This window comes from Macaca thibetana, chromosome 20 (genome assembly GCF_024542745.1).
Source record: "Macaca thibetana thibetana isolate TM-01 chromosome 20, ASM2454274v1, whole genome shotgun sequence".
Classification (NCBI taxonomy): Eukaryota; Metazoa; Chordata; class Mammalia; order Primates; family Cercopithecidae; genus Macaca; species Macaca thibetana.
The window spans coordinates 49819562-49845788 of record NC_065597.1 but is presented as its reverse complement, the minus strand read 5'-3'; the positions used below and the strand labels follow the sequence as shown (position 1 = coordinate 49845788).

At 46.2% G+C, this 26227-nt stretch overlaps 3 protein-coding genes across 5 annotated transcripts in view; 1 reads left to right on the top strand and 2 right to left on the bottom strand.

Moving 5' to 3' along the window:
* The window catches only part of GTF3C1 (general transcription factor IIIC subunit 1), an 86567-nt gene extending 68762 nt beyond the window's left edge, over positions 1 to 17805 (bottom strand). Inside the window, exons 1-5 of the mRNA XM_050773877.1 lie at positions 17536 to 17805; positions 13104 to 13313; positions 6042 to 6218; positions 5645 to 5788; positions 1176 to 1272 (exon numbers count right to left, since the gene is read on the bottom strand). Of these exons, the coding sequence (XP_050629834.1) occupies positions 1176 to 1272; positions 5645 to 5788; positions 6042 to 6218; positions 13104 to 13313; positions 17536 to 17756 (849 nt within the window). The 5' untranslated portion in view covers positions 17757 to 17805. The remainder of the gene's footprint in view (positions 1 to 1175; positions 1273 to 5644; positions 5789 to 6041; positions 6219 to 13103; positions 13314 to 17535) is intronic.
* The window catches only part of NSMCE1 (NSE1 homolog, SMC5-SMC6 complex component), a 369302-nt gene that overhangs the window by 306499 nt on the left and 36576 nt on the right, over positions 1 to 26227 (bottom strand). The gene's annotated exons all lie outside the window — the stretch shown is intronic.
* Positions 18000 to 26227, top strand: part of KATNIP (katanin interacting protein) — a 233638-nt gene continuing 225410 nt past the window's right edge. For 2 of the 3 annotated variants that reach the window (XM_050773880.1, XM_050773878.1), the window contains exon 1: positions 18000 to 18041. In XM_050773880.1, the coding sequence (XP_050629837.1) occupies positions 18035 to 18041 (7 nt within the window). In that variant the 5' untranslated portion in view covers positions 18000 to 18034. The remainder of the gene's footprint in view (positions 18042 to 26227) is intronic. The other variant, XM_050773879.1, reaches the window with a different exon arrangement.

Genomic DNA, 26227 nt, shown 5'->3' with positions numbered 1-26227 from the left:
TCTCAGTTCTCGAGACAGATTGGAAACCTAGATTTTTATGGAAAGTCTCAATTTCTTAAAAAATGCTAGGTCAAATTGATTTTTAACAGACCAAGTCTGGCCCACAAGCCTCCAGACTGTAACCACTGCTTTAAAGAGGCTGAGGCAGACAGCGAATCTAGCAATGCGGAAGATACCTCCTTTCCCTGTGAACAGTGAAATCAGAGACTACAACTCCATCGATGCAATGCGGGAAAAGAACAAGGACTGTCCTGGTGCCTGTGGTCAGACTGAAGACCACTCATTAGGGGACTAATTACTAGTCACCAAAGAGCTTGACTTCAAATGTTCAGTTTTAAGTTCTGGTTTCACACGCAGGGCAATCTTGTTTTCCTTCCATCTCTAACGTTGGCTCTTTCCTGACTTGCACTGAAACCTTCTAGTCAGATTGGAAGCAGCACCCCTCCGCCTTTCTCCCTCTCACGCTCCCTTCACCACAGCCTCTGCTCCGGGGCCCAAAGACAAAGCAGGTCAACAGCTGCCTTCCTCCCTGCATCCTCTCCCCTCCCCCTCAGGACAGCCACTCTGCTATTTCAGTACAAAACCACTGGGAACAAGATCACAAGCTTGATTACAGAAGTAAACCTAAATGCCACGTTTTCCTATTCCGTCTGAACTTTGATAATAGGTCCTAGAAAACTCCAGGGGAAAAATAGAAGTCAGGCAAAGGCAAGAATTTAAATGAAGGACAAAGGACTCTCTCATTCTAAAAAACAGCTGGGCGCGGTGGCTCACTCCTGTAATCCCAGTACTTTGGGAAGTTGAGACATAAGCATCACTTGAGGTCAGGGGTTCAAGACCAGCTTGGCCAACATGGTGAAACCCTGTCTCTAATAAAGATACAAAAATCAGCAGGGCATGGTGGCCGGCACCTGTAATCCCAGCTACTCAGGAGGCTGAGGCAGGAGAATCGCTTGAACCCGGGAAGGACACAGTCCGTACTCCAACCAGGGCAACAGAGCGAGAGACTCTGCCTCAAAAAAGAAAAGAAAAAAACAACAAACAAAGGAAAATCTCATTTGCATCAAATCCAGAATAGAGCGTTGGGTTGCAAATCATTCATCTACGCCTGACAAGACCTCCTAGCTATGGTACAGATCACACCCAGCCCCACCCGTGGGAAACCCCAGGCTCACCAGTTCTTCCCTCAGCTTTCCCAGCGTCTCTATACAGTTAGTTCGTGTGCTCAGCATGCCTGAAAGCTTCTCCATGAGGATGTCGTATTTGCTCCTCCTGCAAGAAACACCGAGCGATTCGTTTTTTCAAACCTGTTGCTGAAGTCAATATTTACTGCCTGTTTCTTAAAGATGACAAAGCAAGACTTGACTTAATCATTTGACAATAAATGACAGAATCTTTTAGGTCTCAAAGATCATCCAGCCCAACTCCTACCTTCTACAGGTGGAGAGACTGTGGCTGTGAGAGGTTCTGTCATATCTAAGGCCACCTTTCTAGAAGCAACGTATAGACTAGACTCTAGGACTAAAACTTGCATGACATGACTCTGTAAAACATCTTTCATTTTTACAATACTTTTAAGTTTAGGAAGTATCACACATATCTTCTTACAAATCACTTGGTGAGGGGCCGGGCAAAAATCTCAGCACTTTGGGAGGCTGAGATAGGCAGATTTCTGGAGGTCAGGAGTTCGAGACCAGCCTGGCCAACATGGTGAAACCCCGTCTCTACTAAAAATACAAAAATTAGTCAGACGTGGTGGCAGGCACCTGTAATCCCAGCTACCTGGGAGGCTGAGGCAGGAGAATCGCCTGAATCCGGGAGGTGGGGGTTGCAGTGAGCCAAGATCGCACCACTGCATTCCAGCCTGGGTGACAGAGCGAGACTCCGTCTCAAAGAAAAACAAAAAACAGATCACTTGGTGAGGAAGGATGGGGGTTATTCTACAAAGTTAACAGGCTTTACTGAAGTTCAGGCTGGAGACACAAACCTAGGTCTTCTTTCTCTAAATCCAGTCCTCTCCTTACTCACTGGGACGCCACTCTGATTCTGAGGCTCCAGTTCCTGCTCCTGACTACACTGGCGTGGCAGAGGCCACCTTCCATCTCATTCCTACTGTGAAGCGGATGTCATGATCAATGCTTCCAAGCTAACGGCCAGCAAAGGAAGCTATTTAAAAACACTGAGGGCCCTTGACTGTGTAAGTCTAGGGGGAGTTCAGGGAGGGGTGCAGGGAGAAATCTTGTAGCCAGTTTGGCTGGACAATAGCTTGGCTTGACTTACAGTCCTAGGGGGAGAGACAGCACACGTATGGGATCCAGTGACTGCACCCTCTTCCCCATCTGTACTGCCTCTCAATGAATGAAAGAATAAATGGAGGAACAGATGGTTAATGCATATGAGCCACTCTGCATAGGAGGCACTGTGTCACAGCCATTTAATACAAGAGGCAGTGGTGGTTCAAAGAGATCAAGTGACTGCCCAGGTGAGGGGCAAAGATGGAAATACAGATCTTGACTTGATCCAGTGTTCTCTCTCCTACGCCACAGCTGCCACCCTGTGTTCTTGGCAGAGCACAGGTTATACACAAGTGAAGAGTTTGGTGAGACAGTTACTTAATCAATAGATAGTATAACCCAATTAAAATGTGAATTCATAAAAGATGCTTCTCTCTAATACTGTACAGTTGGCTCTTGGATAACATGGGTTTGAACTGGTCGGGTCCGCTTATACGCAGTTTTTTTTTTCATATTTATTGAAAAAATATTAGAAAATATATATATATTAGAATTTTTGGAGATTTGTGACAGTTTGAGAAAACTCAGACAAACTGTATAACATTAGAAATATTGAAAAGATTAAGAAAAAGGTATGTCATTAATGCATAATATATGTGGATACTAGTCTATTTTATCATTCATTACCATAAAATATACACAAATCTATTATAAAAAGCTAATCAAAACTTACACAACCATTTACAGACCCTACATGGTGCCATTTGCAGTGGAGGAAATGTAAACAAACATGAAGATGCGGGATGAAATCAAACCTGCATAAAATTAACTGTAATACAACAGTGTACTACTGTTAATAACTTCGTAGCCACCTCCTGTTACTATTGTGGCAAGCTTAAGTGTTGTGAGTATTGGCTTAAAAATGCCATGACAGGCCGGATGCGGTGGCTCATGCCTGTAATCCCAGCACTTTGGGAGGCTGAGGTGGGCAGATCACCTGAGGTCAGGAGTTCGAGACCAGCCTGACCACATTGTGAAACCCCGTCTCTACTAAAATTAGCCAGGCGTGGTGGCACAAGCTTGTAGTACCAGCTACTTGGGAGGCTGAGGCAGTAGAATTGCTTGAACCCAGGGGGTGAAGGCTGCAATGAGCCGAGATCGTGCCACTGCACTCCAGCCTAGGCAACCGAGCAAGACTCTCTTAAAAAAATGTGATGCTCATCATCTCTGTGTGAGCAGTTCCTCTCTAGTAAATTACTTATTGCAGTAAAAAGTGATCTCTTCTGAGGTCAGGAGTTCGAGAGCAGCCTGACCAACATGGAGAAACCCTGTCTCTACTCAAAACACAAAATTAGCCGGGCGTGGTGGCGCATCGCTTGATCCCTGGAGGCAGAGGTTATGGTGAGCAGAGATCACGCCATTGCACTCCAGCCTGGGCAACAAGAGCAAAACTCCGTCTCAAAAAAAAAAAAAGGTGATCTCTTGCAGTTCTCAGGTATTTTTCCTTGTGTTTAGTGCAATACCATAAACCTTGACTGACACCATGGGACCCATACAAAGGGCCACTAGTGATGCTGGAAATGCTCCCAAGAAGCTCCCAAAAAGTCATGACACTTCAAGGAAAAGTTAAATTGCTTGACGTGTGCTGTAGAGTGAGGTCTGCAGCTGCGGCTGCCCGCCATTTCAGACAATTTGTCTTGTTAATGGACAATGTAAACTTATGGTATCAATAAATACGGTACAGTATTGTAAATGTAATTTCTAAATAACATTTTTTCTCTAGTTTACTTTATTGCAATAATACAAGAACAGTATAACACATGGAACAAAACATGTGTTAATTAACTTTATATTATTGGTAAGGTTTCTGATCAACAGTAGACTATCAGTAATTAAGTTTTTGGGGAGTCAAGAGTTATATGTAGCTGGGCACGGTGGCTCACGCCTGCAATCCCAGCACTTTGGGAGGCCAAGGTGGGTAGATCACTTGAGGTCAGGAGTTCGAGACCAGCCTGGCCAACATGGCAAAACCCCGTCTCTACTAAAAATACAAAAATTAGCCGGGTATGGTGGCAGGTGCCTGCAGTCCCAGCTACTCGGGAGGCTGAGGCAGGAGAATGGCTTGAATCCGGGAGGCGGACATTTGACAGAGATGCAGCAATGATGATTTTCACCCCTGGAGATCCACAGTCAATAAAGAGTCTACACACATGCATCAAGCACTTTCTTTAGGCCAACCCATGTGCACTGTAAACTTTAACATTTACATGTAATCATTCTCCCCGCTTTTGGAGGATGCACCTCCCCTCCCCACTATCCCTCATTGCTGCCTACCTCCACCCCAGAGAGCTGCTGGCCAGGTACTAAGGGGCTCAGGGCTTCCTCAGCCAAGGGCTGCTCTTCCCAGGCCCTGCACCAGCTTGAACTTTTCTTATCCTGGCTTCTGCCCCTCCCATAAAAAAGGGCATGAGTTTGTGCAGTGTGGGCTGAGACCTCTGCAGAGTGCTGAAACTTTTCTGTCCCTCATTCCTATGCCAGGTAATTAGCCACCCCAATGGCAAGGATGAAGAAGTCAGAGATAACCTACTCACTCCCCCAGGCTCCCTGGTCCTCAGAAGGGAATGTGCACATTTAACTAGTTTGCTGTATCATCTGGACAATATCCCGCTAAAATAGCAATATCACACATTGTTATTGCTTAGCAGAACCTTGCCATCTTGTCCATATAGGTTATTATGGTTGAGTGCTGCAAAACATCCTATTTGAAACTGACATAATTCAACTACAATCCTGCGACCACAACAAATCAAATCTGACTCACTTTTATTTTTACATCTCCCCAAAATGTCACCAAAATGTTAATGGTTCCTATTGTTGGCTGTGAAGTTACAGATTTATTTTTCCTTCTTTTCTGTATAGTTTTCCGGTTCTCTAAACAACCAGGACTTATTTTCACACACACACACACACACACACACACAGATAACAAATATCATTTTTTAAAAAGCTATAGTGATATTCTAATTTGGCTTCTATTATTATTATTGTTTTTTAAGACACAGGGTTTCGCCCTGTCACCCAGGCTGGAGTATAGCAGTGCAATCATGGCTCACTGCAGGCTCAAATTCTGGGCACAAGCAATCCTCCGACCTCAGCCTCCTGAGTAGTTGGGACTACAGGTGTGCACCACCACACCCAGCTAATTTTTTATTTTTATAAAGTTGTGGTCTTGGTATATTGCCCAGGCTGGTCTGGAACTCTTGGCCTCAAGCGGTTCTCCCACTGCAGTCTCCCAAAGTGCTATGATTACAGGTATGAGCCACCATACACAGCTGCCCCTACGATTTTTAAAGCATACTACACATGGCTGCAACTAAAAAACCTAACATTTTGATCACTACAAACCATACCTGTCCACATGAAACCGGTTCAGTAGGAGGAGGATTGAGTGTTGCTGGGCTCCAGTGGGTAATCGAATCACATGGGACTGCATTGTAATCAGCCCGTTTTTGTTCAAAATTTTTCTGTGATAGTGCAGCTTCCCAGCATCAACCCTGGAGGAGAAGAAGAGCCATGTCATTTGCTTTGCTGGTAGCTTTATCAACGTATAGAATCTCTCATTTGGACATAAAACACCAGAGACACAAACCTCCTGTCCAGCCAACCTAAGAAAACAGTCACTGTGCGACCACGGCCTTGAAACAAAAAGCCATGCCTCGGGGAAGATACCGCAGCAGGCCCCTGCGTTTGGGGTTCAGGTTGCAATGATGTATAATTTAAAGCAGAGAAGCAAATCCTCCCACTTACTTGAAAGCAGTGGTGTGAAGGTCTCGCTGGAGCTCCCCTTGCCACCTGGACCGGCCTAGCCGTTCCAGGATGCAGTAGGAGAAGTCGGGCAGCTTCAGGTCCGGATCCCCTTCCTGGCCTATCAAGGCCCTGTACCGCATGGCCTGGGAGGCAACGATGATCAGTTTCTTCCCCCACCTGCAAATCAGAAACAATCGCATGAAGAAATAAGTTTAACTGATTTTAGGTAAACAGAGATATGAAAAAGAAATGTATAGAATCCTTACTTTCTGCTTCTTCCTAGGAGTTCACAAGATCCCAAAATTAAGCTAAGCAAGTTTTCAGTCTTAGAAGTGTAGTGTGCTAAAAAAGACAAAAAGGAGTATAGTGTGCTGAAGGAACAGGGCCAATCTTATTTCCTTGCTGAAAGTCCTTCAGGGGTTGCCAAAGTGCTCAGGCCAAATCCAACTCCTCCTCCTGGTCCTCCTGGAAGGCTCTCCAAGGCCCAGCCCTCCCTGCCTTGCTCATCTCATCCTCCACGGCTCTGCCCCTCACTCACAGGAGGCTTCCTATCCCTAAGACAAGCCTCAGGGGTGCTGCCCTTGCTGTTTCCTCGGCCTAGCTGCTTCTCCTCCAGGTCTTCAGGTGACTGATTTCTTCTTATCATTCAGGTCACAGCTCAGTTGTCAACTCCTCAGCCTTTCCAGAAAATGCCAACTAGAGTTCCAGCCCCACCCCCACAATTTCCATATTCTTCATAGCACTTAGCACTCTCAGAAATGACTATATATATATATATATTTTTTTTTTTTTTGTGCCAAGTTTCTTGTCAGTTTCCCTCATTCAAATATAAGAGCAGGCACATTGTCAACCTGTTCAGCAGGACATCCGTAGTGCCTAGAATAATGAATTTGGGTGATAATAGGGGCTCTGTGTATATTTGTTAAGTAAATGAACTAGGCTAGTGAGCTGGACTGATAAAATAATCTTCAGAGTCAAAAGCCCTGAACGGTGCAATCAGTGGACCTGCAGTCTCATTTTGACTTCACTGTTGAAGGCCAGACCTTGCACAAATCATTCGTTCCTTCTACTAAATTGACATGTGAGAAAGAATGCACCAAAAGAGGCCAAAACCACTTTCGAGCAAGGCATGTGAGGACAGCCCAAGTGAGAAGACTCATTTCTATGCTGACATCTAACAGTCCTTACTGGGCATTTCCCATCACTGATGATGGAGACTCCACCACAGTGCCTGGCCTGCTCAATCTAACATCTTGAGCAAATTAACCTACTCCATTCACCCATTCTCAGAGTCTAAGCCCTGGCCCTGCAGCTGGGAGATCCCACAAGGATGTGCTGCTGGAGAACCCATCCCTCATTCGCTCCTTGGCATCAAGTTACTCAACTGGAGAAGACTCAAGTTTGAATGTGTCCTCTGAAAGTTCATGTGTTAGAAACTTCATTTCCATTTTAACAGTAGTAAGAGGAAGAACCTTTAAGAGGTGATTAGGCCATGAGAGTTCTGCTCTGCCCTCATGAATACATTAATGCATTTATCGTGGGAGTGGGTTAGTTATCTCAGGAGTGGGACGTCCTTGCCAGATGCTGGTACCATGCTCTTGGACTTTACAGCCCCTTGAACCATGAACCAAACATACTTCTGTTCTTTCTAAATTAACCAGTTTGTGGTATTCTGCTATATCAGCAGGAAATGGCCTAAGGTAGAGGATCCCCTTTTCCCAGATGAAGGAGTCACCAAGGGTCCACGTAGAAAAGCTCACAGGCTACCAATCCTATTTATTGGGAACCAACATCCACTCTTTTCAGCCCCAGGATTTACAGATACCTGGTCACGAGGTCCTTCTGCAGCACCCCCCACTCAGTAACTCAGTCTGACAGTTTTCCTTCCTTCTTCCCCACACCAGATGACTTTACTTCTACAACTAAGTAGGTACAAAGGAAAAAAGAGGCTGTTTTAACTTAACTGCATCTTTCTTCACATTGAGACCTGAAATCAGCATTTTGCCTAAGTCACAGAAGCCCATATAGTCCATCTTCAAAAAGAATGTTAAGTTGTGAATATACATGACAGAGAGTTCACTTTATGTATCTGAATTCCACGAACTTAGGACCTATGCTCTTTTGTTCTCAAAACAGGCTCATTAAGTTAAATTGTAAGAGGTCAGTTGGGGGAAAAAACGTTTGAAAACAGGGGCACTGGTTTGCTGCTTTTAAAACATCATTACTCTGACTAGTTTACTATCCTTCACTGTCATGATCCCTATGTTTCTGTTAATTACTGCCAATTAACTGATTCGATGACTCCTGCTAGTTTTAATTTGCTGACTATGGTCATCTTACAGGTTATCAAATGCCAATGAAGTACCATGCAAAGTACACCAGTATACCAAGACAAATAAAAATAGTTTCTACCTTCAAGGAGCTCACAGGCTACTGAAGGAGAAAAAAATGTAAAATGAACAATTCTAGTATGAGGTCATAACTTCTCTGACAGAAAGAGGCTCTAGTTGTTGATGGCATAGATGAGGAGCCCTAATTCAAATATGTGTGTATAAACAAGAGTGTGTGCACAGGGATTAGGGAAAACCCCTCAAGGAGATGACTTTTTTTTTTTTGAGACAGAGTTTCCTCTGTCGCCCAGGCTGGAGTGCAGTGGCGCTATCTCGGCTCGCCGCAACCTCTGCCTCCAGAGCTCAAGTGATTTTCCTGCCTCAGCCTCCTTAGTAGCTGGGATTATAGGCACTTGCCTATATGGGGTTTTGCCATGTTGGCCAGGCTGATCTCGAACTCCTGGCCTCAAGTGATCCACCCCCCACTCAGCCTCCTAAAGGGCTGGGATTACAGGTGTGAGCCAGCGCACCAGGCAAGGAGGTGACTCTTGTATTAGCAGTGAGCTGGGTGGATGAGAGAGAGAAGAGGAAGGACACAGAAGCTGCATGGTTATAGAGGCACGAAGAAGCACACCTGCTCCTGGAGGTAAGAGGTGCAGCATGGCTACAAAGTCTGGAGTGTGATACCCAGCAAAAAGCAGAAGGAAAGCTCGAGAGGCCAGCAGCGTCTACATCCCCAATGGCCCTCTGATGCCGTGCTGGGGAGTTCAGATTCCATAACATGGGTCAGGGGTTACAACTTCAAACGTGTATTTCTAGAAGCCGGCTTTGTGCTGGCATATTATAGAACTAAGAGACGGAGCAGTGAACAAGAAGGATGGAGTCCCTGCCTTCGAGCAATGTATAGTCTAGTGAGGAAATAGTGACATAAACAAACACTTAAAAACCATTTTTGGTGCCATAAAGAGTACTACGATGCTTTCTGGGCAATGGGGGACACTTCCAGAAGAGTCAGGTTGAAGCCTGAATGATGTGGCGATGTGAAGATTTGTGGGCAGAATATTCTGGGCAGAAGGAACAGCACAAGGATTGCCTTCAGACAGAAAGGAGTCCAGCATGTTGAGGCTGAACTGCAGTGCAGAGTGAAGAAACTGAGGTTGGAGTACTGTGTGGGCAGGGGCACAATCACATAGAGCCTGCTGGGACCTGATCAGGAGGGCAGGGAGCACACACGAACACAACACGAACACAACCTCATGGTGTATGGAACCGGGCGGTACACGGCCAGCTGAGGGGAACTCTGGCCTATAACCCCCTGTAAAAAATTGGTCTCAGTGCAGCTAGACCTTGTGATTTTTCAAGAAAAGCTAGAAATCCAGGTTTTTAAATATCAGCAATGAAATGAAATTAAAAACCGAACAGAATACCATGCTGGGCACACAAAGCTCATCTGTGGGCAGATTTGGTCAGTTTGAAACCTCTGCCTAGCGTGGTCAGGGTACATCCCATCACACTGGGGCCTAGGAGAGTCCCACGTTTATGGCTTGTACAGCCGCATGCATGGGAGTACATCTGACCAGAATAAAGAATGAGAAAAGGCAGTGCTATGGTTTGGATGAGGCTTGTCCATATCAAAACTCATGTTGAAGTATAACTACCAAGAAGTCGGGCGCGGTGGCTCACACCTGTAATCCCAGCACTTTGGGAGGCCAAGGTGGGCGGATCACCTGAGGCCAGGAGTTCAAGACCAGTCTGGCCAACACGGTGAAACCCCGTCTCTACTAAAAATACAAAAATTAGCTGGGCATGGTGGCAGGTGCCTATAAACCCAGCTACTCGGGAGGCTGAGGCAGGAGAATCGCTTTAACCTGGCGGAAGTTGCAGTGAGCCGAGATCACGCCATTGGACTCCAGCCTGGGCGACAAGAGCAAAACTCCGTCTCAAGAAGGAAAAAAAAAAAGTTTAATCACCAGCACAGCAGCACTGGGAGGTGAGGCCTAGTAGAAGGTGTTTGGATCATTGGGGTGGATCACTCAGAAACAGATGAATGCCACCTGGAGAAAAGAATGAGTTCTTCTCTTGGGAATGGATTAGCTCCAGTGAGAGTGGGTTGATGTAAAGCAAGGATACCCTCTGGGTTTTGCCCCTCTGCACATGTTCACTGTCCCTTGGACCTTCCACCATGTTATGAGGCAGCACGAAAGTCTTGCCAGAAGCCAGCGCCATGCCCTTGAGCATCCCAGCCTGCAGCACTGTGAGCTAAACAAGCCTCTTTTCTTTGTAAATTATCCAGCCTCAGGTATTCTCTTCTAGCAACACACAACACACTAAGACGGGAAGATAAGGCAGGTTTGGGGTGAAGGAGAGTGATGATCACACTGTGAGATGAGTATGCACAGCAGGTTATTGGAATAACACATATGCTGCTTGGGAGAGGTCTGGGACTAGACAGAACCTTTAGAAGCAGTCAATGTGGTTTTTTTGTTGTTGTTGTTTTTAAAGAGATAGGGTCAGCCAGGCGTGGTGGCTCACGCCTGTAATCCCAGCACTTTGGGAGGCCAAGGCGGGTAGATCACCTGAGGTCAGGTGTTCGAGACCGGCCTAGCCAAGATGGTGAAACCATGTCTCCACTAAATATACAAAAATAAGCCGGGCGTGGTAGCATGCACCTGTAATCCCAGCTACTCGAGAGACTGAGGCAGGAGAATCACTTGAACCTGAGAGGTGGAGGTTGCAGTAAGCCGAGATCGTGCCATTGCACTCTAGCCTAGGCGACAGAGTAAGACTTTGTCTCAAAAAGAAAGAAATAAAAAAAGATAGGGTCACGCTCCATTGTCCAGGCTGGAGTGTGGTGGTGCAATCATAACTCACTGAAGCCTCAAACTCCTGGGCTCAAGCAATCCCCCCATCTCAGTCTCCCAAGTAGCTGGGACTACAGAGTGTGCCACCATGCCCAGCTAGTTTTTTGTTTTTTAGTTTTTTGTAGCAATGGGGTCTTGCTATATTGCCCAGGCTAGTCTTTAACTCCTGGCCTCAAGAAATTCTCCTGCCTTGGCCTCCCAAAGTGCTTGGATTACTGCTCAGCCCACCAGCCAACAGTTAAGTGGTGGAAGTAGGTGAATCCACAAATAAGCTGGTGAGGAATGGCAAGGAAAGTAGAAAAACAAATTAAGGCAGGAAGACATTGGCACAAAAGCTTTGAGTCCTTAATAGTGTAGCAGGGTCAAGGACATTAGTGGCCTAACAGTGTTCATGGCTTAATAACTGGGATCTTAGAGGATAAAATTGTGAAGTGATAGTCAGGAATCAGGACTGCAGTGGGCAAAGGAGTGAAGGGGAGGTGAAGAGGGAGAAACAGTGAATGGGGCTGATTCATCAAAGAAGCATGGCTGGAGAGTCAAAGAGACAACCAGTTACAAGGGAGTTGAGGTCAAGAAAAGGTTATTCTGTGAGATGGGTAAACTGTGTTCATGTGCTGAAGGGAAAACTTCAGTAGAAATCAAGGACAGATGGGGCAGTGGCTCACACTTGTAATCCCAGCAATTTAGGAGGCTGGGGTGGGAGGATTGCTTGAGCCCAGAAGTTTGAGATCAGCCTGAGCAACACGGCAAGACCCCATCTCCACAAAAAATAAAACTTAGCTGGTTGTGGTGGTATGCGCCTGTGGTCCTAACTACTCAGTGGGGAGGTGGGAAGATCACCTGATCCCAGGAGGGCAACGCTGCAATGAGCTGTGATCACACCACTGCACTCCAGCCTGGGTAACAGAGTGAGATTCTGTCTCAAAAAAAAAAAAAAGAAAGAAAAGAAATAGAAAAAAGAAAATCAAGGAGAAAGATGAGCTAACTGAGAGGTGGGAAAGAGAGGGGTAGAGGGAGCTGGGCTGGGGGGAGAAGGAGGAAGGGAAGCATCCAGATCACAGCCTTAGACAGGGCCACCATTTCTCACCTCCTCCGAGATGAGAGTAGACAGGGAAGAAATGTGGAAAAGTCTGCAAGTCAAGGAAGAACGTGGAAGTTAGCAGAGTTCACATTGCCTTGTGAAGTAAGAAGGAAGGCAGCAATGGGGTTAGGTGCTTGAAAAATGATCATCTGGATTAGACACTCTGGGGAATTGGGATACTGACTGAGGATGCACAAGAGAATGGCTGTGCAGCACAGGGCCCAGCTAGGAAGAGAGAAAGGGCACCATTCAAGCGTTCGAGGACTGTGAGCACAAAGGAAAGAGAAAGGCAGGACCCCTGACCCCAGTGAAGAAGGCAAGTGAAGGCCAAGAACTGGCTTAGGGCAGGGCTAGTGAACTCTGACAGACTCCAAGGTTGTAGGCCAGATCCAAGTACTCTGACTATACATTCAAAGCACTCAGATTCCTAGAAATTTCCTTTTTTCCTTTTTTTTTTTTTTTTTTTGTAGACAGGGTCTGACTCTGTTGCCTAGGCTGAAGTGCAGTGGCATGACCTCGGCTCACTGCAGCCTGCCTCCGCCTCCTGGGTTCAAGCGATTCTCATGCCTCAGCCACTATAGTAGTTGGGATTATAGGCATGTGCTACCACACCCAGCTAATTTTTGTATTTTTTTGTATTTTTGCGTTTTGCCATGTTGGCCAGGCTGGTCTTGAACTCTTAGCCTCAAGTGATCCACCTGCCTCGGCCTCTTAAAGTGCTGGAATTACAGGCGTGAGCCACGGCACCCAGCCAGATTCCCAGGAATTTCTGATGGTGCAAAATAGTTACCTGTCAAAGGCTTCCACCATCGTACAGCGAGGCTGCAAGGACTTGGTTCTGATGTCATTGGTAATGTTTTTCCTCTCCTTAAAGTAGCGGCATGAGCCCTGGATGCCATCCTTATTCTCTAAGATCATATGAATGGGGTAGACGTCCTCCAAGGCCACCGGGTCCCTCCTAGACTCCAAAATTCCAGTTTCCAAATCAATTTCTTCATACCTAAGGAGAAAAGCACAAATATCAAAGCACAATTCAGCTTCAGAAATAATACGTGCTTGGCTGTGTTCTTTTGACAACCTCCAGCAGAGATCAGAGAGAAGTGAGATCACTCAGTTTTCCTGCCTTTTAAATGCAGATAATCTTGACAAGCAGGTTCCTGCCTTTCTATCCCACAGAACGCAGACCTTTCCAGGACTCCCCAGACTATTCCAGAAGCTGGGTGCTGGGACCTAAACCTCCTTATTGGCCAAGTTATGGGCTTTTGTTTCCTTCCAAATCTAGTGCTCAGTCTCCAAACCACCAAATTGGATGAAATTATTTAAGGCTTTCCTTCTCTTTTTTGAGATGGAGTTTTGTTCCTGTTGCCCAGGCTAGAGTCCAATGGCGTGATCTCAGTGCACTGCAACCTCCACCTCCCGGGTTCAAGTGATTCTCCTGTCTCAGCCTCCCAAGGAGCTGGGATTACAGTAGTGCGCCACCATGCCCGGCTAATTCTGTATTTTTGGTAGAGATGAGGTTTCACCACGTTGGTCAGGCTGGTCTCGAACTCCTGACTTCAGGTGATCTGCCCGCCTCAGCTTCCCAAAGTGCTGGGATTACAGGTGGGAGCCACCACAAGCGGCCAAAGCTTTCCTCCCTTTAAGATCTCATCTTTCCATCTCTCTTTAGTTATCTCTCTAATATCCTAATCCATTTTCATGGTTTGTATTACTGTCTGCATGTCAACAAGTCTCACTTTTGAATCCTCAGTCCTTTTTCTCCAAATACAGATCCAATGTCTTCGATTGTCTATTAAACACCTCCTATTTCAAATATGATTGCCTCTCTCCAGCTCCAATTAAGTCCCTTCTTTCCCCTCTTGCCACCGCTTTCTCCTAGGTGCCTCTTACAACACCATGGGGCCGTTTTTCATTTGTGCTTCTTTCATGCAGTTAGCCAAGCTTGTCAAGTTTTCTTTTTTAAAAAAAAAAAAAAAATACATACATACATATATATATAATTTTTTTGTCCTCACTATGTTGCCCAGATTGGTCTCCAACTACCGGGCTCAAGTAATCTGCCCACCTCAGCCTCACAAAGTGCTGGGATTCCAGGTGTGAGCCACCTTGCCTGGCTTGTCAAGTTTTTTTCTTTTGAAATCTCACTCACATCCTATACTAGTCTAATTGCAGCTAAATCCCATGTACATGTTTCAGCCCTTTCCTTCCTTGTCCCCTCTGTGTTCTCTGTACTATTTAACCCTCTATTCTCTTTTTTTAGAGACTGAGTTTTGATCTTGTCGCCCAGGCTGGAGTGCAGTGGCACAATCTCGGCTCACTGCAACCTCCGCCTCCTGGGTTTAAGCGATTCTTCTGCCTCAGCCTCCCTAGTAGCTGGGATTACAGGCGCCTGCCACCACGCCCAGCTAATTTTTGTATTTTTAGTAGAGAGAGTTTCACGATGTTGGCCAAGTGATCCACCCGCTTCGGCCTCCCAAAGTGCTGGGATTACAGGCGTGAGGCACCACACCCAGCCCAACCCTCCGTTCTTAAATCATCCTGTCTCCTCCCAAACTTCCAGAACAACACTGACCTGACTGTCCTCTGCCTCTCCAGCCACACCGCCTCAATCTTCTTTTGAAAGTCCCTCACCCTCCATCCAGCCTTGAAATGTAAGTGCACTGCAGGGCTATGTCTCAAGACCTCCAACCACACGACACTCTCTCTTAGGGCTGATCTTGGCCAGTCACTTTAATTACCAGCTGCACAGAATGACTCACAGATGCCTACCTCAGTCCCTCCCTCTGGCCTGCTTTCACTCCCACGAAGCCAGATGTTTACTAATTAAGACTCTTCACTTGGACAACTCAAAAGAACCTAAAGCTCAATGTGTCACATGTCCCTTCAGCAAAGTCCCCACCTCCCCCAGACTCAACCCCCACACTGTTCTTTCATGTTCCCAGCCTCAGAGATGAGAATCAGGGTTTGCTCAGTTGCCCAAACAGCAGCCACCAGAGGGCATCACCCTTGATTCCTACCTTCCTTACACTTCACATCCAATCAGTCTCCAAAGCCTCTTGATTCTTTGGCCTGCTATGTCTTGACTGCCTGTGCTCTTCATCCCCACACCCACCATGGTAAGCCAGACCATGACTAGATAACTAAAAATCTCTCAACTTCACTCTTTGGTCCTAGTCTGACCCTCTCTTCAGTGACTTCTCACTATCCTTTTGATAAAGGACAAAATTTTTTTTTTTTTGACATGGATTCTCCCTCTGTTACCCAGGCTGGAGTGCGGTGGCACAATCTTGGCTCACTGCAGCCTCAGCCTAGCTGGGATTACAGGCGCCTACCACCACGCTCGGCTAATTTTTGTATTTTTAGTAGACACAGGGTTTCACCATGTTAGTCGGACTGGTCTTGAACTCCTGACCTCAAGTGATCCGCCCACCTCTGTCGCTCAAAGTGCTGGGATTACAAGCTGATAAACTCTTTAAGTAGGTTAAAAGACTTGATTCCAGTCCAATTTGGCTAAGGGCAGAGTACATTCTGAACTCAGACCTTCCTCAAAGTCTGGGTTCTTCCCTTGCTAGTTGACCTTTAGCATGCCATTTGACCCCTCAGGGCCTCGATTTTCTCTTCCGGAAAATGGGGAGAATATTACCCATCTCCTAAGGTTGCTGTAAACATTACATAACATGTTGTGTTAAGGATCTTAGCACAGTCCTAGCTATTCCTCATTCCCTACCTCCAATTCCACACTGCAGCCACTGACTTCACATTTGTTGTTCTCTGTCCAACAGTCCTCTTTGCCAACTGGCTGTTTCGTCTTGGACATTATTTTATTTTATTTTGGAGACGGAGTCTCACTCTGTCACCCAGGCTGGAGTACAATGGCGCAATCTCAGCTCACTGCAACCTCTGCCTCCCAGGTTCAAGTGATTCTTCTGCCCCAGCCTCCTGAGTAGCCAGGATTACAGGTATGCGCCACCATGCCAGGCTAATTTTTGTATTTTTAGTAGAGATGGGGTTTCACCATGTTGGTCAGGCGGGTCTTGAACTCCTGACCTTGTGATCCGCCCACCTCAGCCTCCCAAAGTACTGGGATTACAGGCATGAGGCCTGCCCATCTTGGACATTATTACCTCTTGGAACCTCCCCTGACCCTCACAATATGGCTTAAGAGTACAGCCGCTGGAAACAGCCTGGGTTCAAATCAATTCTTAGTCACTTATTGCCCCCAGAACCTTAGACAGATTATGTAACCCCTCTCTGTGACTCAGTTTCTTCCTCTGTAAAATGAGGAAGATAACAGCACTCACCTCATAGGTGACTATCAAGTGAATTTAATCTCCTGTTTAAGGGAGTTTAATCAAGTGAGGATCAAGTGAGTTTAAGCTCCTAAGCTTCTAGAACAGGTTCTTAGAACAGCACTGTGGCCGGGCGCGGTGGCTCAGGCCTGTAATCACAGCACTTTGGGTGGCCAAGGCGGGCGGCTGGTCTGAGATCAAGGCGTTCGCGACCAGCCTGGCCAACATGGTGAAACTCCATCTCTACTAAAAATGCAAAAATTAGCCGGGCGTGGTGGAACACGCTGTAATCCCAGTTAGGAGGCTGAGGAACAAGAATCGCTTGAGCCTGGGAGGCGGACGGAGGTTGCAGTGAGCCGAGATCGCGCCACTGCACTCCAGCCTGGGCCACAGAGTGAGACTCTATCTCAAATAAGAAAAAAAAAAAAAAAAAGAACAGCACCTCACCCATAAAGTCCCTGGTAAATGTCAGCTTTTAGCATTATCGCTAATTGTGCTGATATGCAGATCTCGAGTTGCCCCAGGCTCTCTATCTGCACTTAATGAATACTCCATGAGCGTCCGTTGATCTCCAGAGTCTCCAGTCTGGCTCTAAAGTGTCTTCCTACTCTAATCCTACCCTCCAATATCAAGGAAACATTCTTTTAAGCCTGAAGAATATCCCCAATCCTGTTCGCCATTACACCAAAACACACACAGGGACAAAACGGTACATCACTAGATTCTCCCCCTCCCCACGCCAACTCCATCAGACTCCAGGGCCCTGCCAGGCCTGAGGGACCCCAAATTAGCCTAACCGCCGCGCCCCAACTCAATCATCAGGCCTACGGTACTTACACGGCCCCACTCCATTCTCCCGCCCCGCCCCCAGCTCCATCTGCCCCCGGGCCCTACGCCCGCCCGCCCGCCCGCCAGGCCAGGCCGCCCGCTGACCGGTCCTGGAGCTGTAGGTCGGGTCGCTCCCGAGGCTCCTCATAAAAGCTGATGCCCGGGTGCGTGGCGAGGGCGCGCCAGAGAAACTCCTGCGTGCAGGGCTCCAGAGGCAGCGGGAAGGGCGGCACTCGCGTCTCCAGACGGCTCCACAGCGCTGGCAGACACAGGCCATCGAGCCCCTCCAGAGCCACTTCGTCCAACAACGACTCCAACGCGTCCATTGCTACTTCAGTCGGCGGCGCCCGGGGCGCATGCGCAACGCACCTCCAAGGCCCTTGGTCCAGCGCGCCTGCGCACAACGATCCAGGGGGCCCGGGGTGGGTCAGAAGGGGGTTCGGAGGAGGAGTTCCAGTGCGCCGGCATGACGTCACTCCCCGGGGGCGGGCTCAGTAATTGGAGCTCTACCGTCATTGGTCCGGGGCCCTGCAGTAACCAGGGGAACTGCAAACAGTGTAGAGGCCGCTTCCGGTTCGAGCACCCGGAACCGCCGCCTCTGGGGATGGACGGTGAGTGTCCGCGGGCCCCTCCGGGAGGTCGGGCTGTTATTCTCCCATCCCTCCCGAGAGCGCCTTGGGCAGAATCCTAGGCTATAAACCCCTGGACCACCACTTCCTGACCCAAGGGGGTCTCCGAAATGAGGGATAGGGAGGCTTAGTGGTCCGGAGCGCGGAGGAAAGGCTGGGGGAGTGGTCTGTGCTGTGACCATTCTGCCCGGCTGTGGTCGTGAAGGAAACCGGTACTGGCCAGAAGCTCAGTGAAGAGATGTAGGGTGGGGAAGGAGAAGTAGAGGTCTGAGGAGGGTCTTGTGAATGTTGGGATGTGGCTGTGGGATTTGGGAGTTGATATGAAGGTAAACTTGATTGTGGGAGTGCAATCGTCAGGTGCTGGGAAAGGGAATTGGTATGGGGTGTGAAGGGCGTTTAGGAAAAATCCCTTTCTGTGCCTTGGCGTTAATAATAATAGCCCCCTTTAACAAAGTGCTGTCCAGTACCAAGAACTCTGTAAGTACTCTTGGGCAACACCTCGCTAAGCTTCATACCAGCCTTTTGAGGTCAGCATTGTTCCATTTTACAGATGATGAAACTGAGGCTCAGAGGTGTTAAGGAACTTGCCCAAAGTCAAACAGCCAGCATGTAGCAGAGTGGGTGAGAAACCCAGACACTCTGTCTCTGGAGCTGAATTATAGAGTTTGAGATTTGGACCGGTTTTGAGGGGCCTTTTATTCCAGAGGTTGTAAATGCAGGTGTCTGCAGAGGAGAGTCTAGCGAGCTGGACTGAGACCGTAACTGAAAATCAATTTCTCACCTGAAAGGAAAGCTGCTCACCAAGCACCAGCTGATTGTCCTCATGGGGTACTTCTCAGAAACAGGGATGGCCAATCAGTCTGAAGGCCAGAGACAGCTTATGGGTCCCTACTTAGGGATCCCTGGTTAGAGTCATGGTATTGATAACTGAAAGCAAATGGAAAATAGGCTATTCTGATATCTCACTTTGCAGATGGGAAGACCAAAGTCTGGAGAGACTGGTAGGGTCTGGGCTAGAATCCAGATCATTTTTCTAATTACAGTACTGTCACTCACTTCTCGGGAATTTGTTCCTGGGGAATCTACCTTCTTTTTATATTCACTGAATGTAGTGTGGAAAAAATGTTTTCAATTGAACATTCTGGCATATGCTTAAAATACATCTTTGCCCTTTGTACTGTGCATTACCATTTTGCCCTCTGGAAAGGTCAATGTAATGTTGCTATAGGACATCAGTTCTCAAATCTTTTAAGCCTTGGGACCCCTGTATACTCTTACCTCAAAGAGCTTTGTTTGTATATATTTATGATATTTATGTATATTTATGATATCAGAGATTTAAACTGAGAAAATGTAAAATGTCCATTAATTAGTTCCTTTTAAAATAATAAAAATTGGTCCAGGCACGGACTCATGCCTGTAATTCTAGCACTCTGGGAGGCCGAGGCGGGTGGATCACTTGAGGTCAGGAGTTTGAGACCAGCCTGGCCAACATGGTGAAACCCTGTCTCTGCTAAAAATTAGCTGTCGTGGTGATGTGTGTCTATAATCCCAGCTAGTTGGAAGGCTGAGGCAGGAGAATCGTTTGAAGCCGAGATCGCACCGCTGCACTCCAGCCTGGGCAACAGAGCGATCTGTCTCAAAAAAACCCCAATAATAATAGCAATAATAATAATTGGCCAGGTGCAGTGGCTCATAATAATAATTGGCTACGTGCAGTGCCTCACACCTGTGATCCCAGCACTTTGGGAGGCTGAGGAGGATGGATTGCTTGAGCTCAGGAGTTCAAGACCAGCTTGGGCAACATAGCTAGACCCTGTCTCTAATTGGCCCCTTGCAGTGCCTCACACCTGTGATCCCAGCACTTTGGGAGGCTGAGGTGGGCGGATTGCTTGCTTGAGCTCAGAAGTTCAAAACCAGCCTGGCAACATAGCTAGACCCTGTCTCAAAAAAACTCCAACAACAATAAACCTGTTACTTCTGAACATAAATAATATTTTTAATGGAAAACAGTTACATTTGCCTCAAAAAAGTTAATAGGAAGAGTAGCATTATTTTACATTTTCTCAAGTTTATTCAATAGAAATAGAAAAAAGTACTCTCATTTCTGCTTCAGGATTCAAAATGTTTTGTTATGCTGTTTTGGCTGGTGTATATGGAGAAAATTTGGCCTCATCAAATATATAATTGGAACATAGAGAAATGTTTTAATTGTCTTTTCAGATAACTGTAGACACTCTTCTTTGATACTATACAAAAGTTAGCAAATGGCAGTTTCTTTTCTTTTTTTTTTTGTTTTCTTTTTTCTTTTTTTCCTTTTTTTTTTTTTTTTTTTGAGAAAAAGTCTCACTGTCGTCCAGGCTGGAGTGCAGTAGCATGATCTCAGCTCACTGCAACCAACCTCTGCCTGCTGGGTTCAAGCGATTCTCCTGCCTCAGCCTCCTGAGTAGCTAGGGTTACAGGTATGAACCACCAAGCCCAGCTACTTTTTTTTATTTTTAGTAGAGATGGGGTTTCCCCATGTTGGCCAGGCTGGTCTCAAACTCCTGACCTCAGGTGATCAGCCTGCCTCCACTTCCCAAGGTGCTGGCATTACAGACCTGAGCCGCCATGCCCGGCCTACAAGGTGCAGTTTTTTTTTTTTTCTGAGACAGAGTTTCGCTGTTGTTGCCCAGACTGGAGTGCAATGGCATGATCTCAGCTCACCGCAACCTCCACCTTCCAGGTTCAAGGGATTCTCCTGCCTCAGCCTCCCGAGTAGCTGGGATTATAGGCATGTGCCTCCACACCCAGCTAATTTTGTACTTTTAGTAGAGATGGGGTTTCTCTGTGTTGGTCAGACTGGTCTTGAACTCCCAAGGCGGGTGATCTGCCTGCCTTGGCCTCCCAAAGTGCTGGGATTACAGGCATGAGCCATCGTGCCAGGCCACAAGTGGCAGTTTCTTAAAGGTTAGTCACAGTGTGTCATCTGAAGCCTTATAGGTGAACTTTTATACTGTGTTACATTAAAATCCAGTGGTCTATCTTGCCCTTTCATTGACTGTTTTACCCATATATGGTTTTATAACATCAGCCATTGGTTGTTTAGAAAATGTTGGTTCAGTGAGTTATGCAAATCTAAAGGTTGACCTTTCAGGTGCCATTATACAGTATTTTAAAAAATCACATTTGTTAATATCACCACCTAAAAAGGAGTTTAAGTAATTAGGAAACTATCAAACTCAAGGTAATGGAAACAAGTTTTCAACTTGTTTTCACTTGACAGCTTGAATTTTAACATTGGCAACAAATATTGTCAGCTGTTTCCTTGAAGTGACAGACTCACTTATTTCATATTTGAGAAAATTTCTGCCAAATCCCAAAGTCTGAATAACCATAATTTGTCTATTATATTCTTTACTGCCATGTACTCACAGTAAAACAAACAAACAATTGTTTTTATTTAAGAATGTCCTGATGGTTGGGTTCAGTGGCTCACACCTATAGTCCCAACACTTTGGGAGGCCAAGGCAAGAGGATCTCTTCAGCCCAGAAATTCAAGACCAGCTTCGTCAACATAGTGAGACTCCATCTCTACAAAATAAATAAATAAATTCATAAATACATAAAAATAAATAAAATAAAATTAGGCATGGTAGCGTGCACCTGTGGTTCTAGTTACTCAGGAGACCGAGGTGGGAGGATCACTTGAACCCTGGAGGTCAAGACCAGCCTGGACAACTTAGTGAGACCCCATCTCTACAAAAAGTAACAAATTAGCGGGGTGTGGTGGCTCATGCCTATAGTCCCAGCCACTCAGGATCACTTGAGCCCAGGAGGTTGAGGCTACAGTGAGCCATGATTGTGCCACTGCACTCCAGCCTGGGCAAAAAGACCTTGTTGAGAGAGAGAGAGCAGGGGGTGGGGTGGGGGGAGAGAGGAGAGAGAAAGGAAGGAGGAAAGAAGGGAAGGAGGGGAGAGAGAAAGGAAGGAGGAAAGAAGGAAGAGAGGAACGAAGGGAGGGAGGAAGGAAGGAGGGAAGATGTCTAGTACGTTGTGGTAACACTGCTTTGATTCAGGCTGCAAGCAGTTTTACCCACCATTGCTTTGTGTCGTAAGTACAAATGTCAACACAGGGCCAGACGGGGTGGCTCATGCCTATAATCCCAGCATTTTGAGAGGCCAAGGTGGGTGGATCACCTGAGGTTGGGAGTTTGAGACTAGTCTGGCCAATATGGTGAAACCCTGTCTCTACTAAAAATACAAAAATTAGCTGGGTGTGGTGGCACATACCTGTGGTCCCAGCTACTCAGGAGGCTGAGGCAAGAGAATCGCTTGAACCCAGGAGGCAGAGGTTGCAGTGAGCCAAGATCATGCCACTGTATTGCAGCCTGGGCAACAAGTGAGACTGTTTCAAAAAAAAAAAAAGGAACACAGTGAAAAACCCTTCAAATTATGATTAAAACACTTTTGTCTTTGTGGACCCCTCCTCCCAGGATCTGCAGAACACACTTTGAGAAGCATTGCTGTAGACCATTTTCAGGAAAGCTGCTTTGTGCCTTCCAACGAGCATCTCTGCACTTGCAATCTTAGGACGTTATTGTAGCCCAGTGGAGGAATATGTTCATTTTCAAATTGGTCCCCAAAAGGAAAAATTCATTCTCCGAAGTATTTACCTAGGGTCATATTTGACCTCCGAAGAATCCCATTTTCTGTTCCAATTTTTAAAACTTTATTTATACTTTTTTTTTTTTTTTTTTGAGACAAAGTCTCGCTCTGTCACCCAAGCTGGAGCGCAGTGCCATGATCTTGGTTCACTGCAACCTCTGCCTCCCAGGTTCAAGCGACTCTCTTGCCTCAGCCTTCTGAGTAGCTGGGATTACAGGCACACACCACCACGGCCGGCTAACTTTTTGTCTTTTGTGAGTAGAGATGGGGGTTTCACCATGTTGGTCAGGCTGGTCTCGAACTCCTGACCTCAGGTGATCCACCCGCCTCTGTCTCCCAAAGTGCTGGGATTATAGCGGTGAGCCACCGCACTTGGCCCTGATTTACACATCATTTTATAGGCACATACCTATTTATTGGATAAAGTGAAGCATACCTTGTTGTGATTCTAACCAACTAGATAAGCCAAGCCTGGCCTTATTAGAAAGATGTTTACTTCCTAAACCCACAAAGGCTTCAGTGTCTAGCAGATGCCCTCCAAACTGGACTATAGTTTAGTTTATTCTGCATGTCTTAATCACCATAGCTTTTCACAACCCTTTCCCTGGCCTTTTGCTTTTGACTTTGGGCAGGTCCTATCTGTCTCTGTGATGCAGCGTGATGTTCTTAGGTTTGGGGGCCAGATAGCCCTGGGTTTGAGTCTCTGCTGTACACTTTGACCTCTCTGAGCCTTGGTTTTCCTGTCAGTAAAATGGACATGATAATGAAGCCTACCTTGTTTTGTGGCTTCAATGAAACAATGTGTCAAGTCTGGCATATAAAAAAATGTTCCTGGCCGGGGGCGGTGGCTCACACCTGTAATCCCAGCACTTTGGAAGGCCAAGGCAGGTGGATCATCTGAGGTCAGAAGTTCGAGACCAGCTTGACCAACAGGGAGAAGCCCTATCTCTACTAAAAAAATGCAGAATTAGCCGGGTGTGGTGGCACATGCCTGTAATCCCAGCCACTTGGGGGGCTGAGGCAGGAGAATCGCTTGAACCCGGGAGGCAGAGGTTGCAGTGAGCTGAGATTGCGCCATTGCACTCCAACCTGGGCAGCAAGGGCAAAATTCTGTCTCAAAAAAAAAAAAAAAAAAAAGTTCCTACGGCCGGGTGTGGTGGCTCACACCCGGCCTGACTTTGGGAGGCTGAGACGGGTGGATCACGAGGTCAGGAGTTCAAGACCAGCCTGGCCAAGATGTTGAAATCCTGTCTCTACTAAAAATACAAAAATTAGCCAGGCGTGGTGGTGGGTGCCTGTAATCCCAGCTACTTGGGAGACTGAGGCAGAGAATTGCTTGAACCTGGGAGGCAGAGGCTGCAGTGAGCCGAGATTGTACCACTGCATTCCAGCCTGGGCCACTGAGACTCTGTCTCAAAAAAAAAAAAAAAAAAAAAAAAAAGTTCCTACATAGTGGCTGATGCTATCATTATCTGCAAACAGGAAGACTTCTTCCACACCGTTGACAGAAGAGGGAAGTGTGCTGATGCAACTTTCTAGCAAATGATAACTTTTGTAATTAGCACACTCTTTGCTTAACAGAAAATCCAATGTTTGACATTTTTTATTTACATGAAGGTACATTGGCAGTGTGTGTGTTCTGCCTATGAAAATGTTCGCCTTTCTGTTAAAGTTGAATATTCCCCGGTGCTTTAAACATATGAAATGGTTTAGGAAAAAAAAATTGTACTTCATTTTCAAGGAACATAATAATTAGACAAAAGTTCTGCACATCGATATAATTAGAAAGGATTTGGAAGCTGTTCATTTGCTTTTCACCGCTCCCCTAGAGCAAATATTCAACATTTCCCCTGTTTATACTGTTCATTTGCTTAGCAAACTTTCTCAAATAATTAATAATGCCAAGATGAAATTTAGCCTCGCTTGTCCAAATAATCCCAGACTGCAAGCAGGTGATGGTTGAATTAGGAAGGTTTTGCTGAGAGTACACCATTGGTTTAGCTGGTCTCTCCTGTCCTTGTGTGGTATTTACCTGGCTTCTTGGTGATTTGTCTGTTTCTCTTACTACTTAAACCCAGCAAAAATAAATAAATAAATAAAATGACAATCAAATGCAATAAAACAAAGCAAGCATTCCGCAGGTGAAATAAACGTGCATCCCATATAGCCTTTGTGTCTGTTCTGTTTTCTTTTCTTCTTGTTCCGATCCTTCTATCTAATTAATTTCTTTTCTCTCAGATTTTTTCCGAGTTCATTCCTCCCTGTCACTTTAACTTATAGGAAGTCGGCACATAATGTTTTGCTTGTTTTTCCTTATGAGATTCATTCCATGATTCAACATTTCGGTGCCTTCTGTGTACTGGAATTCAGAGATACCAAAATGGGTAAGATTGAATCCAGGTGAAGGGGATATGGGAATTCATTGTACTATTCTTGACATTTTTCTGTGAAGGTGATTTTTTTTTTTTTTTTTTTTTTGGAGACGGAGTCTCACTCTATAGCCCAGGCTGAAGTGCAGTGGCGGATCTTGGCTCACTGTGTCCTCCACCTCCCGAGTTCCAACGATTCTCCTGCCTCAGCCTCCCAGGTAGCTGGGATTACAGGCACGTGCCACCATGCCCAACTGATTTTTGTATTTTTAGTAGAGATGGGGTTTCACCATGTTGCCCAGGCTGGTCTTGAACTCCTGACCTTAGGTGATCCAACCCCGCCCCTTGGCCTCCCAAAGTGCTACAATTACAGGTGTGAATTTTTTTTTTTTTTTTTTTGAGACAGAGTCTTGCTCTGTTGCCCAGGCTGGAGTGCACTGGTGAGATCGTAACTCACTGATGCATCCATCTCTTGGCTCAAGCAATCTTCCTATGTCAGCTGTCCAAGTAGCTGGGACTATAGGTGTGTGCCACTATGCCCAGCTAATTTTTTATTTTTTGTGGAGATGGGGGTCTTGCTATGTTGTCCAGGCTGGTCTCAATCTCCTGAGCTCAAGTGGTCCTCCCACTTTGGCCTCCCGAGTTGCTAAGATTACAGGCATGAGCCACTGTGCCTGGCTGGAAATGAATTCTTTATATCAGAGCTTGCACAGTAATAGCCTCTGGGCTGAAAGAGCCCACATACGTGTTTATTTGGCTCATAATGTTTTGTTTTTTAAATTGTTGAATTAGTTGTCACCCTTGGAAAATGAGCAGATTTCTCATAAATACCTGATTGTGGTGTTTTCTTGAAAATATCAATAGAGTCTGTTCACACCAAATCAGAATTCTGCATGGCAACAATTGTCCCGCCACCTGAGTTAAGTGGAGACTTTCCCCCTTAGGAGAGAGGTGGCCTGTCTAATGACTGGCTTCTCTCATTGTGTCTGTTAGCATTTGTACTTAGAATTCTACTTTCGTATTAACTTGTACAGTTTTGAAAACTCCTGTGGACTTCCTTGTGTGCCAAACTGGACTATACTTATTCTTTTCATTTGTTTGTTTTTGTTTTTAGATAGAGTCATGTTTTCTCACCCAGGCTGGAGTGCAGTG